The sequence below is a fragment of the Phaethon aethereus genome (assembly GCF_964289735.1).
Source record: "Phaethon aethereus genome assembly, chromosome: 4".
Lineage (NCBI taxonomy): Eukaryota > Metazoa > Chordata > Aves > Phaethontiformes > Phaethontidae > Phaethon > Phaethon aethereus.
This window is the reverse complement of record NC_138578.1, coordinates 15,118,205-15,135,379: the sequence shown is the minus strand read 5'-3', so window position 1 is coordinate 15,135,379 and position 17,175 is coordinate 15,118,205. Positions and strand designations below refer to the sequence as shown.

The window sequence follows — 17,175 nt, the reverse complement described above, 5'->3', positions numbered from 1 at the left end:
TGGAAGCAATCGAGCATCTCGGCAGTGTTGCTTATGATTTTGCACCTCCCCTCCACAGTTTGTTAGATGGCTCTCTGCAGTGCATATCTAGAAGAAGTTTTAAGTTTGTCAAATTGCAGTAACAGTCTGCATAATTAACGTGGCCATTCCAAGGCTAAAACAGCGAACAAGAAGACCGGAGTCACAGTCAGTTATGGCTGCACTGTAAGAAAGTGCCACCAAAGAACACTGATATGTAATGTATGTAATGTAACATATGTAATGATGATGGTGCCTCCCTTCTATAATCAGTAAAGATCTTCCTGCCACTCTCTTTGTAAACCAGACAATAAATACCTGCTCTTTTTTTTTTTTTTTTTTTTTCCCCCCCTGGAGCTGCAGAGATTCACAGATAAACAGAGCCATCAGGTCAAGGAAAAACACAAAGGAGTGTGAATTAACTCAGCACTAAAGTACACACCATAGCAGAAAACTCTGTAGTTACTTGTACTGGGACAAAATTATCCTGGGATGAAACCAGGGTTAAGTTTCCCAATTTACACTAATGAGTCATTTGAACGCTATACTCTTCACTTTTTATCTTCATCCCCCGCCCCACCTCCCCCTTCCCCTCCCCAAAACTCGAGAAAGGAAAAAAAACAGGTTTTATCTTAGCAACGACTGATTCCTGAGTGGACACAAGTGTGCTCTGTCTGCCGATAGACCTTTAGTAGTGAAGAGTAACTTAGGTTCTTTTTCGTAGTGCTGACAAGCTTATGCAATTTAACTTCATTTGTGCAGAGACAACTGTATTAGATAGGTCATAACTAAGAGTGTAACATGACCTCAGCCTTGAGCTTTAACAGCATTATTTCACACTGAGTAACAAGTCATTAGACTGCAAAACTTATCCACCTAGCATGATGCAAATAATTTCAGCAACAATTGCGTAGAAACAGTAAACGAGAATACATTAGAGCATGCAAGATTCAGGAAGATACACTTATTCTTATACCTTGTACCCACTCTTGCACTTCTTAAAGTTAACTGCCTTAGCAACAGGAAAGGATTTTGTAAACAAAAAGTTTCTCTGATGCCACCACAAGAACATCACACAGCGTAACACTCAACTGAAAGAAACATTTCTTTAATGAAGAGCAGCACAAGAAATCATGCAGTTATACAGCAAATGATACATTCAAAAGGCGTAAATTTTTGCCAGTTTGTGGCTTAATTCTCCAATCAAGTTCATATAGATCACCACTTTCTAGGAAAGCAGAATTGCCAGATGGGATCACGCCCATAGGCTAACGCTGACACTTCCAGCATGTCAGCCAAACTAGGGAACGACTGGATCACACAGGTGAACCAAAGGAACCGGTTACAGCACAACATTTTAGAAGTCTCCTCTTCTTTAGAAGAGCCTTCTTTAGAAGTCACACACCAGACCTCCAAGCGCTCACGCTGATGGCTGGGGGATTCCCTCCAAGCCCCCTGGAGTCTCCGGCATTCCCGAGGTGGACACCACATTGCAGGGCGCTCCACTGCCTCACCTGTCCTGGGAAACGCCAGCCTCTTCTGCTTCCATCTGCGCTCCATGCCCTCCCCTTTCCTCCCTCTCTGCCACACCCCCTCCCTTTTTTTTTTTTTTAATTAAACTACGCAAGGACAAATTGCCAATTCACATCGAGCCCATGCTTACTCTGATATCCTCCCTCTCAGTTGCTTCTTGATAAAAAGAACACAATACTAATCCTTACAATAACCACGAGGAGCATCAGATAAATTATCCCCACCATCTCTTTCCTAATATGCTCCTTACTTTCCAGTTTGCTGGGAAGGGGTAGACTTGCTGTCAGTATTTCATTGTATTTTTAAGGATCACAAATAATTATATGCTTTTTTAAAAAAAAAATAATAACTGTTTGCTAGATGCTGTATACGGACTTTGGAGCTCATCCAGATTAACGACTGCTCACACGTTCTACACCAACTGGTTTCAAAAAGCAGTCCTTCCACAGTATCAATCCTCCCCTCTACCACCCCAAAACCAGGCACTGCTGCTCTACTGCATCTTATCCTGCTTAAGCATCTACATGGAAACCCAAGCTTCAGAAAACCGTAAAAGAAACATGCATTAAGTGTGAACGGGAACATTTGTCTAGCACATTACGTGACTCAGTGCAGTTATTCTTCACAGAAAAGGCAAACGACAAACTGACACTATTTTCAGAATTGATTCTTTTTTTATAAATGGGTATCATTCTGTTTTGAAACTTAAAATCCATCTTTCATCTGATATCATGTGTGTATTTACCCTTTTAATAACTCTCCCAAATGGACTGTAATTCTTGTGTCTCGATTGCATCAAAGGTCTATTTGAAGGCAGGGGTATTAACTGTGTTTGAATAGCTTCCTGTATTCTTATTCCATACCCCAAATCTAATCCTGTGAACTCCTACTGTCAGCAATAAACACCTACAGAAGGTTTATTTTGTTTTTAAATCCCAAGACCCAGACAACATAGGAAAATAAACCAAAGTCTCTCTATTTTGGTGGTGTTTTTCTGTTCTTTTTTTTTTTTCTTCTCTTTTTTTCCCTTTTCTTTTGAGGCAGAAATACTGAAGAGCCTGGCAGAAGCTGTAACCCCAGAGAGGGGAACGTGCTGGCCTGCACCACTGAAACCCATCGCATTCCTCCTGGGGTGGAGACAGGCTTACCCCGGAGGAAGGCAGGCAGCAGATCTGCCATCACCCTGCCCCAAGGCTGGCTGTGCTGGAAAGCGGGTGGGAACGCAGATTTAGTTTGTGACAGCCACTATCTCCACTGCCACGAAGGGTTTATCTGGCCTTGTTTTCACTTCTAAAGGCGCAGGACAACCCACACGGGACCAGCGAGCCAGCTGGGAGACTCTCGTGCGGGAAACAGGCGCAGAGACGAGGTTGCTGTTCTCCTGCTCCGAAAGGTCACCCCACCACCCCGCCGCCATCCCCAGCCACCGGGTGCAGCCGTGGGCCTCGCCGGCACATAGCCCTGCGTCACGGTTCCTCACCCGAGCTAGCCCGCCTGTCACCGAAGACAAAAACTACCTCCTTTTTAAAAGCAGAGAAGGCACAGCTTTCTTCTGGCCTCCTAGAAATTCTCACAGAAAAGAACAAGCACAGCTCCTGAAAAAGCGTCAGGGTTTTTTGGTTTTGTTTGGTGGGTTTTTTTGGTTTGGGGTTTTGTTTTGTTTTGTTTTTTGGGTTTTTTTTTTTTAAATCACTCTGCCAGTAAATTGCTGGACAAAATAAGAATGAGCAAAACCTTTTCATTTAATGAAGTAATTAAGTTCTTGATGTGGGGGCTCGAAGTCTCCAGAAGTGACAAGCTGGTATACTAACTTAGCACTTCCTGGCAGGAGTATCACCTCTTTTTCACAGTATGTTTATACACAGAATTATTTGTATTATTATGTACAGATATTTTGTATAAGAATACACAAGCCATACGGACATAACCGCCTGCCTTTTTTTTAATTACATGTTGTTATACCACCAGTTCCAAGAGAGACAACTATCACGCTGTCGTTTACCCCAAATAACTGCCATTTACCTGAAAAAATTGGGTGCAAAATGTGTCACCATAACCTCAGGAAGTTTAATCCTAAAGTTGTCATTTTAGTGCAAAATACAATTAAATATATTCCTTCTCTTTAGTTTAAAAAAAAAAAAAGAAAGAAAATAAAAGAAAAAGAGATTATTAGAGTTTAACAGTTAATTCAGTCTCTTTCATCTCACCGAAAGTTACCTTATAAACATTTCCCTACCGGACACTGCTAAGGACACAGTCAGATACTATGTAACATAAGATTATTTTTTACAACTAAAAGCTGTGTGACATGTTCCAAAAAGCCTCAAAAGTTAATCATGAGAAACAAAACTTTTGTCAACAGCTGAAAGCAAGACCAGACACAAGCACAAAAAACAGACTACGTAACCTTTTATTGGAAGCCAGTTGTTTTTTTTTTTTTTTTAAAAAATACAACTAGCATATTGCACTGCGCAATATTTACCAAGCTAACATTATTTGTACAACTATGAACACTTTTCCCAAAATAAACAAGCCAGAGAATTCATAAAAGAGGAACTGCAATAGCCTAATCAAGAATTGAGAACAAACAATACTTTACTTTTAGCCTGGAGATGGCAGAATCTCCTCACCCCCCAAGAAAAAAAAACCCACCAAAAAGAAAGAAAAATGTAATACTGCCTTAGAAATACTTGTTTGTACACATATATGAGGAGCTGAATTCAAGTCCTAAGCAGCAGCAAATTACACTGGATTAACAATATTCACCTGTACACAACACATACCTGCCATGACAAGATTATCCCTTTCTGTCTGATCTTTCTGCCTGCCTTGCTCAAGTAATTTGCATGACATAAGGTCTGTCCCTCCTAATGAAATACTGCAATTAAATTGCAACAGTTGAAATTGCTTCTATTGGCAATAAAATGATTAGTCATTGAAGCATGGAAAACTTTAAGGTCATTTTGAAAAAGTGTCAAGAAGTCTGTCACTGCAACATTACTAAAGAAGTTGGGATGAAAAAAATAAGGACATGTGTCTTTGCTTTGTGTTTATCTGCTCTACGTCAAAACAAAACTTGCACCTCATCTGTTGTACTTCCCTTCTTGATTTAAGAAAATATTTCACCCAATATAGTTTGGTGACATCTACTTTTAGACTAGAAAGAGGTGATAGCAAGGCTAAAGAAGTACGAGATCCCCAAGCCAGAGCCATCTACAATACACAAAATTACTCCCTCCCTTAAAATTACTACATTTTGAATCACTGATGTTCCTTTTACTTTTTGCCAAGAGTTTTGTCAAAACCGTAAGTCAAACTTAATGGGAAATAAATGTGTTCTAAATGTCCATAAGCAATTAAATTTTATTATCATCATCTGATCCAAAAGTCATGTCAAAAAAAGACAAAAAAAAATCCATTCCTCAGAAGTGTCCAAACCATCATTCCAAGATACTTTAAATTTAAAGAGAGTGAAAAGGACACTGGAAACAGTTCTGTGTTTGTCACATTCCTCTTTCTAAATAAGGGACGGTTGAACACCAAAAGAGATGAATTAAAATGGAAGGACTGTCTCCCATCTGAAAGAGTGACCTGGTCAACCAAAGGCCTCTGGAATTGATGCTAATTATGACAGTCAAGACCTATACTTTTTTCTCCCTCAAGCTAAACTGTCCAATAAAAACACTATTTTCTCAATATATCCTGTTCACATTTATTTCACACAGCTGCTTTGGGCTTACGATTGACTAAGACACGTGCAAAGCAAGGTCATCTGCATATAACTGGAAGTTAAATTCATGATATTTCATTATTTCCTCTGGTTAGTACGTGTGTTGCTTATACCAAATGTTCAGTGCTGCAAGACTTTGTGCATACATGGAGGAGCAGCTACTATGCAACATCAAGAAAGTGGGAGATGTTAATTTGTTTTTCCATTTCCTCCCCCTGCTCCCTGTTAGTTCTTCATCGAATTGTAATCCCCTGGGATTAGCTGCTCCAAATCCTATTAACACACTTACCAAAACACAGAAGCACAGTGAAAGGGTACCCATAAGCTGCTATACATCCAACCGAGACTGATCTTCAACATCACAAAAATCAGAATTTGACTATTTCCTCATCTCTCAGCTACTATGGTCCCAAATTAAGGGTTAGTATTTAACAGCTTTAAAGAAAAATTGTTCATGTCAAGAAACATCTTTAGAATATCTGGCTTATGTCATATGTCCAGCAGTTCACGTGCACTTCAGAAGGAACGGGACAATTTCTGTTACTTGAGTCTCCGACTTTTCTATCTACACCAAGAAAAGAAGCTTTCAAGCAGCTCAGGTACTGTCTGACCATCCAAGCTCAGAAACATTCAAATTAAGTGTACATCAGTGTGGTCTACTACATGAAAATTAGAATACCTAGAAGAGACTTACCTAGTACATGTATATTAGACTTCTTAATCTGTTTTATATACTGTCACCTGCTCTTACCCTCTGGTAATTAATTGAAAGCATACACCATAGGTCAAGCACTGACAGTGCTGTAACTCTGGCAGCAAAGTCAACACCAGCTGCTAATATCCTGTCAAAGATGATAAATACTTGTACGACGAGTTCCATGCTCCTCAAGTGAGACTTGCACCCAAACAGCAAGCTTCGGAGGTAGGTATACCCCCATTTCAGCATCTTCAGCTGGCACACAAAACAGCACAACTTCCTTCTATAATCAACAAAAGCATTATGTTTAGTCATGCCTTCAAATTCATGGTTTAGGGTTTACTAACCCATGTTTAAAAATATCAAAAGTCAAAATACTGGTTCCTGCACAGTGCATAGCAGAAGGGAAGGGACAGACGTCCTTCCAGAAGGAAAGTTTTATGCACGAACGCTGATTCCTGCAAGGTCTTCAGCAACTCCTGGAGGAGCACAAGCACAATCAAGTTCAGAATATTAAGACGTTACTTGATCACACTCACCTGTCTTGAGTTAGCTTGAGCCAGCTCTACGGGGACAGCACTGAATGATGTACAAGTTCATCTTGTTTTTTATCTGTAAACCAACTGGCTTCTTAAATTTGCTCACTGTGCTCATGCAAGATCACAAAAAATGCTTTAACGTAAACAGGTGCCTTCCAGAAAGAGAGCTTTTGTCAGGCACTGCAGCTTTTACCAGATTACAACTATTCTGCTGAATAAAACATTTCTTAACACCATTACATATCTTAGCACGCTTAAGTATTACTCAAGACAGAAGAGGCACCTATGTGGTTAGTGCCAAAGAGCAAATGCCAAACAAATCCACAGTAAAATATTCCACTTCTATTACGTTTGCACCTATACTGTCTTAGCCTATAGCTCAAACATCAATGACTAGCTTAATAGTCTGGCACTTTTTTAATCACCGTCTACAACTGAGAACATTAGAATAAGAAAGAGGATGCTATACGTAGCCTTGTCTGAATTATATCAGTGTCCCGTATGTGCTGGGGAGAAGAAGCCTATTTCTCACTTTTAAACTGCTTTTAAGTATTTAAATGCACAATCAATAGGAATAGCCAAATGTCCAAAGGATTTTTAGTAACAATTACATCAAAATGCAGGTTTCCTAATTTACTTTCAAAATCATCTTACAAACTCTCGTAAGTACAGGGAAGCCTATCGGATAGGGAAAAACCTGAACCAACTTACCCAAAAAAGTGTTTTCTCCTTTCCCAATATAGTTTATGTGAGATGTTTTTGATGAAGGTTTACCTTTTACCAAATAAAATGTAATTCACTCTAAGTGGGACATGTTAAAATACTGAGAATTATTATATTGCATCTGTAGACTTTCTAGAAACCGGTTCCATAAATCGACCATCCATGCCAAAATCCTGATTTTAAGCACATACAGTTGTCATACTGAGTCCTAGCCATCACCCAGATGAAAGCATAGTAGCTCTAGGAGAGAATTTGGAAGACTTATTCCCATTCCCTCCAGCTTTTCTCCCTTGCTTTACCAAGGACAGCTGTGTTTAAATATCTGGTGGTTTCTTAGCATAATGGCAGTAAAAAGTCCTCTATGCTGCTACCACAAAGAATCAGCTATTTTAACTGGCACGTGTGCAGCAGAACTGCAATGTAGCAGGAAACCATGAAGCCAAGGTTTACTATCACTTTTTAAAGGACAGATGGAGAAAAAGGGGCTTTCCAATCACATCTTTAAAAATAAGGGGACCAGAGCAGAAAAAGTACAATAGGTTAAGGTGAGGGCGTAAATGATTGCAAAGTTGAAGCCAACAGAACAAGTGAGGAAAGAAAGTAAATCAGAGGGTAGCAGAAGCTATGAAATTTAGCAGTCCTCCATCCCTACACACAAACAAATTCTTTCACGTACGCATGCAACCCCTGCATAGCCTGTAGAGGATTTAGTCCCAGTTCCCTTCCCCTTCTGCTCTACTAAATCCACATCCTCATCTCAGACCCCCAGCCGACACCAAAGTTACCCGTTATTTTCCCCAGTGATCTGCTGCTGGAAATGACCAGCCTACTCCAGCAAACAAACCATTCTGAATATCAGCTCCAGGGAACCAACACCAGGTGCCAATGGTTATCAGAAAGTTACTTCCATACCAAAAACGCATGAATGAGACATGAAAATAGGACTCCTTTTAAGAAGGGGAAAGTCATCTATGGCATTAAGGCATATACTCAAGGAAATCTGATTTTTCCACCTGCAGGACAGGATTGGATTTTTTTTTTCTTTTTTTAGCCTCAGAAAGATTGTAAGCTAGCTTTAATACCGCGTCCAACTGTTTCAAACTAAAAATTGAAGTCCCTGTGAAACATATGTCTCTGTACTACCTTCAAAGTGCTCCTTTTCACCCTTCCTAAGAACTGAAACCATATTTAACTGCAATTTCAGACTTTTTCTCTCCCTTCCCAGATGGTAACCTGGATTTGCCCCAACACTTGCATGCAAAAACTAATAGAGCGTGAAGTTACAATTTTCCATATATATATATGTGAAAAGTATGCGTTGCAGAAAAGCAGTTTCCTATTGAAATCACTTTCCCATCCTCTCGTCTGGTGCAGCCTCTTGAAATACCACCAGTATAAAATATGGCTTTAAAAAACCCACACTTTTTCTGTGCCTTTGCCTAAGCATAGAATTACAGAGAGCATAAGCCAACGCTTCAATCAGTGCACTGTTAAAGTTCATCGTCTTAAGTACATCAACTTTCTGTTTGCTTGAAGATGGCGATCGTGATGTCAAGGTCACTTTTCAGTCCTTGAAGTCAGCGTGAACCTTTAGCCTAAAACTGATCAGGCACTACAGACAAGCAGAAGGAATTCTACTTTAAGCCCTCCTTTAAACGGTACCTTTCTCTTATACGGGCAGAAAAGAGTCTACAACAACGCGCAAGATTTAAACTTATGACCTACCGTGCATGCAGACACTAAACCAAGTCACGCTCACGTAAGATTGATGTACTACCGGTCTGATACTCTGCCTCCTCAAAAAGCAGATCCCGCTTTCAAGTGAAAATTAAGGAATTACTTCTTTAGGACAGGGAACTACTTGACCAACGCAGTAGTCAGGGTTTTCCCCTCAAAGGTTCCAATGTTATTCCAGTATGGAAGTGGAGCTATAAATACACTGAAAGGGCAGCTAAGTGGAACAAAGCTGGCATATTTAGGGACTGATCTATGGTATCGATTTAGGAGGGCAAACCCTTTCTTACAACTCTGGCCGTTAACAGATGGCATAACTGTACGTGATTTAGAGTTTGAGCGGGAAATTTATTCAAACTTTAAAAACATTAATACTGCTCTTAATTCCTACACATTGGTAAAGCGTCATCCTGTGAGTATACACATACCCGTGGAGGATCAGCCAAAAATAAAGCCCGTGTCCAATTCAGCAGGGAAGCAAAGCCCTGCCGTGACCCATCAGGAAGTTCTCTTTGCGAGTCTGATCCTGTGTCCTTCGCACGAACAGGATTTTTGCCATTGGGAACCAGAGGATGGGCTATCCCAAATATTATTTTGTAATTTAAAAAGAGTCTCATTTCACCAATTGCCTAGCATTTAAAAAAACTGTCCGTAACAGCAACAGTTCTAGAGAAGCGGTTGTTAATCGCTAACAGATGAAAGTAACGTGGTCACATTAAGACCCACATTCACAGATTCTCAAACGAATCCGAAGGTTTAGCTACTTCAAAAATAATAAAAAAGTTGACAACTGCAAAGGCCATTTCTATTTAAATACCACCTAACCGGCTAAATGAAGATTTTAAAAAAAAAAAAAAAAAAAAAAAAAAAAAAGGGAAGAAGGCCCAACATTTTGTACCGGTTACAGAGATGCCGCGAAGCCACCCGGGTGCCAAGGGGAAAGGGCTCAGCGGAGATGACTCCTGGCATCCCCCATTCCTCCTACGTGACTTGACAGCAGCACCGCTGCTGCCCTGTCACGAAATCTGCCCGCTCAGCAAACGCGCTCCATTTTCCTGCGAACACGGTGTCAGCTCCGCTAACGCGTCAGAGCAACAGTCGGCCCGACCTCAAGTAAGAAAAAGGCACTTTTCTCGCAACTCCCTCCTCCACCCGCCCCCCTTGCTCCCCCGAGGCAGAGGGCTCCAGTCCCAAGGGCAAAGGCCCCCCGGCCCCAGCGGGGCATCCCGGGCTCCCGCCGGCCCCGGGCTCTCCCGCCAGCAGCGACCCTCGGCCCCGCCGCCCCGAGCCGAGTTACCGGGCGCCCCCCGCCCGCCCCTTCGGTCAGGCACCAGCACCGGGACGGCAAGTGTTTACGTTTAAAAATACATATACACCGAGCCCGGATCCAAAGGGAAGACGGAAAAACTCCGCCCCCCTCCCTCTCCCGACGCGCTCAGAAAGGCGATAAAAGCAGGGCAGAAACGTCTGACCGCTCGGCGCCCCTTCTTTAAGGGGGGGGGGGGGGAAAGAGAGGGGGTTAAAAATAAAAAAGAGTGGGGGTGGGGAGGAATAAAGAGTCGGGAATCCCCGCGGGGCGCAGCGGGCAGCAGTCCCGGCCGAAACGGGGAGGCGGCCGGGGAGGGCGGCTCGACCGCGGCGCCGCCGCCGGGCCCGGCCGGGAGGGACCGCGCGGGGAGGCCGGGCCGGGCCGGGCGGGAGCGAGGAGCCCCGCCGGGGGAAAAGCGGGGAGGGGGGTGGGAGCGCGGACCGCGAGTGGGAGAGGGCACTCACGTAGCGTTTCAACTTCTTCTCCGGTGGGGACTTTCGGAGCCAGCCCGAGCAGACCACCTCGCCGCCGCTCATGGCTGGGCCGCCCGCCCGCCGGGGCAGCCCTTCTCCTTCTCCTCCTTCTCCGGCAGCAGCGGCGCCCGGGCCGGGCCCGGCCCGGCCGAGGGAGCGCCGAGAGGCGGCGGCAGCACCGCGCCCGCTCCGGCCTCCCGGGGCCGCGGGGCGAGGGGAGGGACGGGGGAGCGGTGTGAGTGTGTCTGTCTCTCACGCACAACAACCAGCCGGAGCGGGGCCGAGGCGGGAGGTTACCCCCTTCCTCCTCCTCCGCCTCTCTCCTCGCCGCCGAGTCACACGAACATCGGGAGACACGACAGGGGCGGCCGCCGCCCCGCCGCAACTTCGGCTCCGGCGTCCCAGGGCAGGATCCAGCCGCCGCCCCGCCTCGGTGGCACCGCCCCCCTGCGCCGCCGGGACCCTCCCGCCGGGGAAGGGCCGCGGGGGGCTGCTCTCCCCTCCCCGCCCCTCGCCCCGCCGCCGGGCCGAGCTCAGCGCCGGCCGCCGCGGCTGCCCGGGCTCGCTCCTTCCCCTTCCTCCTCCTCCTGCGCCGGGAGGAGGGGATCGGCCGGCGCTCCTGCCCCCTTCGCCTTCACCGCCGGCGGGGGGGGCGGCGCGGCTGGGTCTCGCCCGGGGGCCGCGGCCGGGGCCGGGTCCTCTCCCTCCCGGCGACCGTAGGAGGGGTTTACCCTGGTATTCACGGCGTCGCGTGTCGGGGGGGGGGGTGTGTGTGTGTGTGTGTGTGCGTGTCCGTGTGCCCCCCCGCAGCCCACTCCTCTCCACAGCGCCGGCCGCCGCCAGCCGAACGGTGGCACCGCCCCGCCCCGCCTCCCGCCCCGCCCCGAGCGGAGGAGCCACGGCGCGGCGGCTCCCCCCGAAACTCCGCCGGAGCCTTTTGAAACAACAAGGGCCGGGAGGGAGAGGGGAGGGGACGGGGCCTCCCGGAGGGATCCTGGGAGCTGTAGGCAGCGGCGGGCGGCGGGGACTGCGGCGGCGCGGCCCGCAGTGGGGCGCGGGGCGGGGAGGGGACGGGCCCGTCGGCTGCCGGCGGAAGAGAAAGGGGGTGAGGGCTGGACCCCGACCCGCCGCCCCGGGCGCCACAGCGGGTAAAGGCGGGGGCTGCGAAGCGGGTGGCGATTTGCATAACAAGCATTAAAATCGCGGCTGAAATGGCGATTCTTTGAAACCCACCGCAAAATCGTTCCTTAGAGATGGGGGGGGGGGGGGGGGGGATCGCCAAAAAAGCCGAACACAAAAAGCCCTATAAAAACTGCATTAAAAACAACTCGGCAGAAGTGAACTCCTCTTCCCGAATCTGAAACTGCCTTAGCAGGGGGAAAAAAAAAAAAAAAAGTTAAAAAGTTGGTGTGGTGGCGCGGAAAGGCGAAATGCCAGTGCGGTACCGGCCGGAGCCGGTCCCCGGGAGCGGGGGGTGATGGCGCTTGCCTGGTAGGAAGGACGCCGGACTGAGGGGCCGGCCTGGGATAGCGGGATGGATTCGTCAGGGGCGAAGCGTCGGAAGGATTTAAAATCGCCCCTGGAACAACCAGCGGCCACCCGGGTGGGCGCACCACCGCCCCTCCCCGAACCCCTCCGCGCCACAGCACCGTCCCTCTGCCGAAAACCCACCAAAAGAAAATATTAAAAAATAATAATAACCAAGGTTCGACGGTCCGTTCCTACTTATCGATCTGCGACATTCTGATATTACTGTTACTATTTTTAAGCGGCGTGTCGGTGGGCTGCGAGGCTGGCCCCCGCCGCGCTTCCCTGGGAAAGAGCGGAAGCCCCCGGTGCCGGGGCAGTAGCCGTGCTCTCCCCGAGCCGGCCCCGCCGGCGGCGGCGGCACCTCCCGGGGGCGAGGCGAGCGGCGCCTCGGCTCCAGCTGCCGGGAGGCTGCGGGGATGGCCCGCAGCCGGCACATCGCCGCGGGCACCGGAGGCGTACGCGGCGGCCCATACCCTTTCTCACCCCCTCCTTTCCATTCCTGGCGGAGGGTCTGGCGGTGAGCCTCGCGGGACAGGGCTTTCTGGTCCGTCTACGCACAGATAAATACCCCTCACCCCCCAAAATAAGGAGAGTGATATCCAGGGCAATCCTAAACACTACTCCATTAAAAGTGAAAGAACAAACTCATTCAACATCTCCGCTGTTGGCGCTCTCTGTCTCTTCACTCTGCCAGAAAAGATCTCCAAATAAATATATATATTTAATTTTTTTAAATTTCTTTTTTTACAGATTAGTTAACTGCAGGCGTCTGGCATGGAAGCGCTGTGGCGGTGGTTAGCACCGATGCTCTTCCACTGCAGAGAAATAGTCCCCCTAGTGTGCCGTTGTTGAAGGGAGCACCGCGATGCCGCGATTCATCGAGGTGTATTGCATTAAAAAGTTACAAAGCAGCGGCTGAAATAACAGGAGAAGTAAAGGTGAAAGCTCAGAGACATTAGAACCCGTGCATCAATTTCGCCATAAATCTTTTCACAGTAATTTCCATTAAATCTTGAAAACGGTGAAGGTTGGCCTTTATCAATATTAAAAGTGCACAAATCCTACCATCTGAACCATCCTCACGCACACTTCTGCACATCATCATTTCAGCTGCCTCACTGGGGCTATTGGAAAGAGGACAAAAATGATTTGCTGTGTGCAGTTGGTAAGCGTGAACGCAAATGGTACTATTAGGTTTAGATGTCAAACTCGGTTTCTTTAAACCACTGATGCCATTGTTTAAGAATCTCAACATCTGAGATTATCCACAAAAATTTTCCAGTCTCCAGGAGACAATTTAGTATCGTCAGAGCAAGAACATACAGAATCAGTGTGAACTTACTGAAAATGCCATTGGCATTAGGGTGTTGTATCCTGACCCAATGGTTCATTTAAATCCCATTAATTAACCCGTGTCTTGAGGGTTAATCAAAGGAAGCCAGAGTCTTCTGGCTTAAGCAGACTCTATGGAGGCACCAACCAAACAAGTTATCCGGTCCAAAGACACAAAATTGTCCCTGAGGTCAAATTTCAAAACTTTACATTTGTATTTTAAAACACACGGAAACCAGTGCTAGCCTGGAGTCTGGCATTAGTTTTCATATATTTGTCATATATTTGTTTGTCAATTCGTTTTCTTGAAAATAGCTATCCAGAGACAAATTCTGTGGGTGGCTTTCATCCCACCCATATAACGATGAATCGTAGGTTAGGGAAAAGGAGTTAATGTCAATAAATAATAAAAACTACCTTTTAGACCATACCTTGTTGTTGAGCCTAATCACAAGCCCCAACACTGGACATAAAAATGTTTTATTGGATTGTTGCATTGAAGAAAATGCAGTATAGCAAAAAAAGATTTCCAAATGACTAGTTGAGATGATGTCTGATGGACAACATCCCTTTCCAGTCATGGCAGGTGGATTCCCTTTCCTGCTCCCAACCGTTTGAGTTACCCCTTCACAGTTCTGCCGGCGCTTTCACTAGTCATCTCGAGAGAGGGCTGCGCGTAGCTGTATCCCGCTTCCCAAGTGAAGAGCTATCAAAAAACGAGAATATTAACACCGTGGATCTCTGTGCATAACCAGCAACGCTCCACAGTGCATAATTTAGATACCCGGTATTAGTGTAAACCAAATCAAATATGAACGCTAATGAAATGCATAAACAGCACAATATTTAGGTCTGACTCTTAAGATCCGCGTATTTACAGCTGTAAAACTGGCTATGAAGAGAGGTTGCTTGGGCACAACTGAAATAGTTACACCGGCCAGTTTCTCCATGTAGAAAAATCCTTATCCTCTGCTAAATTAGGCTAGGGCATAATTTCCTGAAATCAGGATCAAAGGCGCAAACACCCCTGTGAAGAATGAGTATTTCCGCTAGTTTGCCTGCTATGGTTTTGTTCTGAAAGCTTACACAACATTAAGCACGCTCCATTTTGAAATTCTCCTGCAATGTGGCTTGTGCTTGGAGGTACCGAATACCCCCCGGGGTAGTCCCTGCTCGCGGGACTGCTGTAACCCTACGTCAGGACACGACTACCCTCTCCCCCCGCTTCGTCCCCACAGGTTGTTTCTGTACGAGCGTCCTGTTGCTCGGGAAGCCCAAAGGATAAAGGTCCTCTGAGCTCAGTTAATTGCACTACGGAGGTCTTCTGTGTCCCTGTACAGGGCCAGTCCTGGAGGAAAAAGGGTTGTCTCTGCCTTGCCCATCTATCGGCCACGGCCTAAAAAGCTGCAGAGGTTTTATTGTGCCCACTAGGATCAGTCTCGATCTTCCGCTTTGCAAACAGCGTTCGTGAGGAATTGCCACCTTATTTTTCAAACAAGGTTCCCATGCTTTAGACCCTTTTTTTGTCTTTTTTTTTTACTAGCAGCGAGAAAACAATCAACAGCCCCTCAGCCGTTTTCCAGCCTGTTGGGTTATTGAGGGGTTTTCTTGCCCGTTTTTAAATGCGGTTGGCAGCTGCTGGTGGCCAAGAAGAGGATATGCCCCGCAGAGCAGCTAGAGACGGGAGCTCAGAAGGGATCCATCCTCGCTGCCTGTGGTGCCCAGACCTCTTAGAGCCCAGCTACTGCACCGTTGGGCGTGTTGTCGTTTCTGAACCCCTCATCGCTGTTGCCATCCAAAACGGTACCCGTTTTGCATTCGGATACCACGACCAACTATGCAGTACAAAAAATGCTGAATAAAATGCACTTCGACCGGCACCGGTGATGCCGTGCCCTGCTACGTGACGACCACGCGCACGGGCACGGTGCTTGCGTCGCTTTGCAGCTCGTTGCGCTGGAGCTCGGGCTCCTCTGACAGCCGTTTCGTCTCAGTTACCACCTTCCTTCCACGAGCACGTGCAAGACGCCTTGTTTCCTCCACTGGCTTCGTGTTCTTTCACGAGTGCGTCCCGAAGTGTTTTAAACGCGTTCTCCAAAATTTTGGAGTAGGCTATTTATATATCTCACCAGATAAAGTAGGTCATGTGCAAATCCATTTGCCTGCCGAGCCGCCTTGACAAAGGAAACAGAAGCGGATAGCAGAGGAGATTAAATGCATATGGGTTTGTTTTTAAAAATATAAACAACGCTCATTTCTCATGCAAATACCTTAGAAATTCTGGACTCGCATAATAAGCCACTGCTCGCTACAGCTCCTGACTTTGTAATACGCTTGTAGTGTGACAACGATGCATCCCTCTGTAGTTTCACGTTGTAATCACAGTCGGCTGTGGCTCCTGATAGTGATCCCTAAACTTTTCTATGCCCTCTGCTTATATTTGAAAACAAAATTTGTGCTTCATTCAGATACAAGAGGCTTAACACTCTAATAAAAAACCTAATCAAATAAAAAAAAAAATTTGCATGTCAAACTACATCCCAAAACATCTTTAGGTATTTGCGCACCATGAATCAGTGAAAAAAGGCAGATTCTTTTAAGCTTGAACAAACCTGCATTTAGGCATTTGTTTTCATCTCAGATATTTCCCTTTTGATTTCAGAAATATTCCCAGGTAAATTTAATTTATAGAGTTACTTTGGTCAGTCCGTGGATGACATTATATACTGTTTCTTTGACATTATATACTGTTTCTTTCAGACTGTAGTTATTTAGATTATTTGGCAGAGAGATTGAGGAAAGTAATACAAACCAGGCATAATTAAATGAGATGACTGCATGTCCACACGCTTAAGGGTTGTTTACTGCTTGTTAAGTTACCTCTTATCTCTTTTCTATTACTCCTTTTCATATTGATGTAGGCAAATAAAGGCAAGGGTATACTGCAGAACTCGTACAAAAAAGGACCATTTTTCAGTTCTGCATCAGCGTAATGCATTGAGATTTCCTTTGTGATTTTTGTAGAAAACTCTCCTTCACACTTCTGGAGTGGAAATTCACTGGTAAATGTTTGGCCTCTGTTTTTTTTGCCAGGGGATCAGTTGACTACCTTGCTTCATGCAAGGGAATTTCCCTTTTCTTTCTAGACCAGGCAAGGAAGAAGGAGCAGGCTGGCTGCTTGGCCAGCCATGCAGAAACTTCCTCAGGTCTATGCTGTTCAAAAATTAATCAGAAGATTTTCCCTCCGTAAGGAGAATACCTTTGCACCTATCCTTGTGTACTGAAAACGCGTGGACTTTTTCTATCATAGGAAGTATTTTACAAGCTCAGCACAACGGAAACTTGATAGCTCAGACACATTTGGTTTGGTCTTGTAATAGAAATAAGAATTACTGTAGAGATGACTGTGTTTTTCAGGAAAAAAAATTAATTCATGGTCATATAAGAGACCAATACTCCAATGCTATGCATAGTCAGGAAAGCATCGCCCAGGCTGTTTGGTTGAGCATGTTTTGTCCTCCAAAAACACAAGGTGGAAGCTGTATTGAGCACCTCCC

General features: G+C 45.9%; 1 protein-coding gene across 2 annotated transcripts in view; it reads right to left on the bottom strand.

Annotated features, from left to right (window-relative positions):
• Positions 1–11,263, bottom strand: part of GAB1 (GRB2 associated binding protein 1) — a gene marked incomplete at its 3' end in the record, with an annotated part of 102,561 nt that extends 91,298 nt beyond the window's left edge. For both annotated transcript variants that reach the window (XM_081999777.1, XM_081999778.1), the window contains exon 1: positions 10,748–11,263. In XM_081999777.1, coding sequence (XP_081855903.1) covers positions 10,748–10,819 — 72 coding nt within the window. In that variant the 5' untranslated portion in view covers positions 10,820–11,263. The remainder of the gene's footprint in view (positions 1–10,747) is intronic.
• Positions 11,264–17,175: the final 5,912 nt, after the last annotated feature.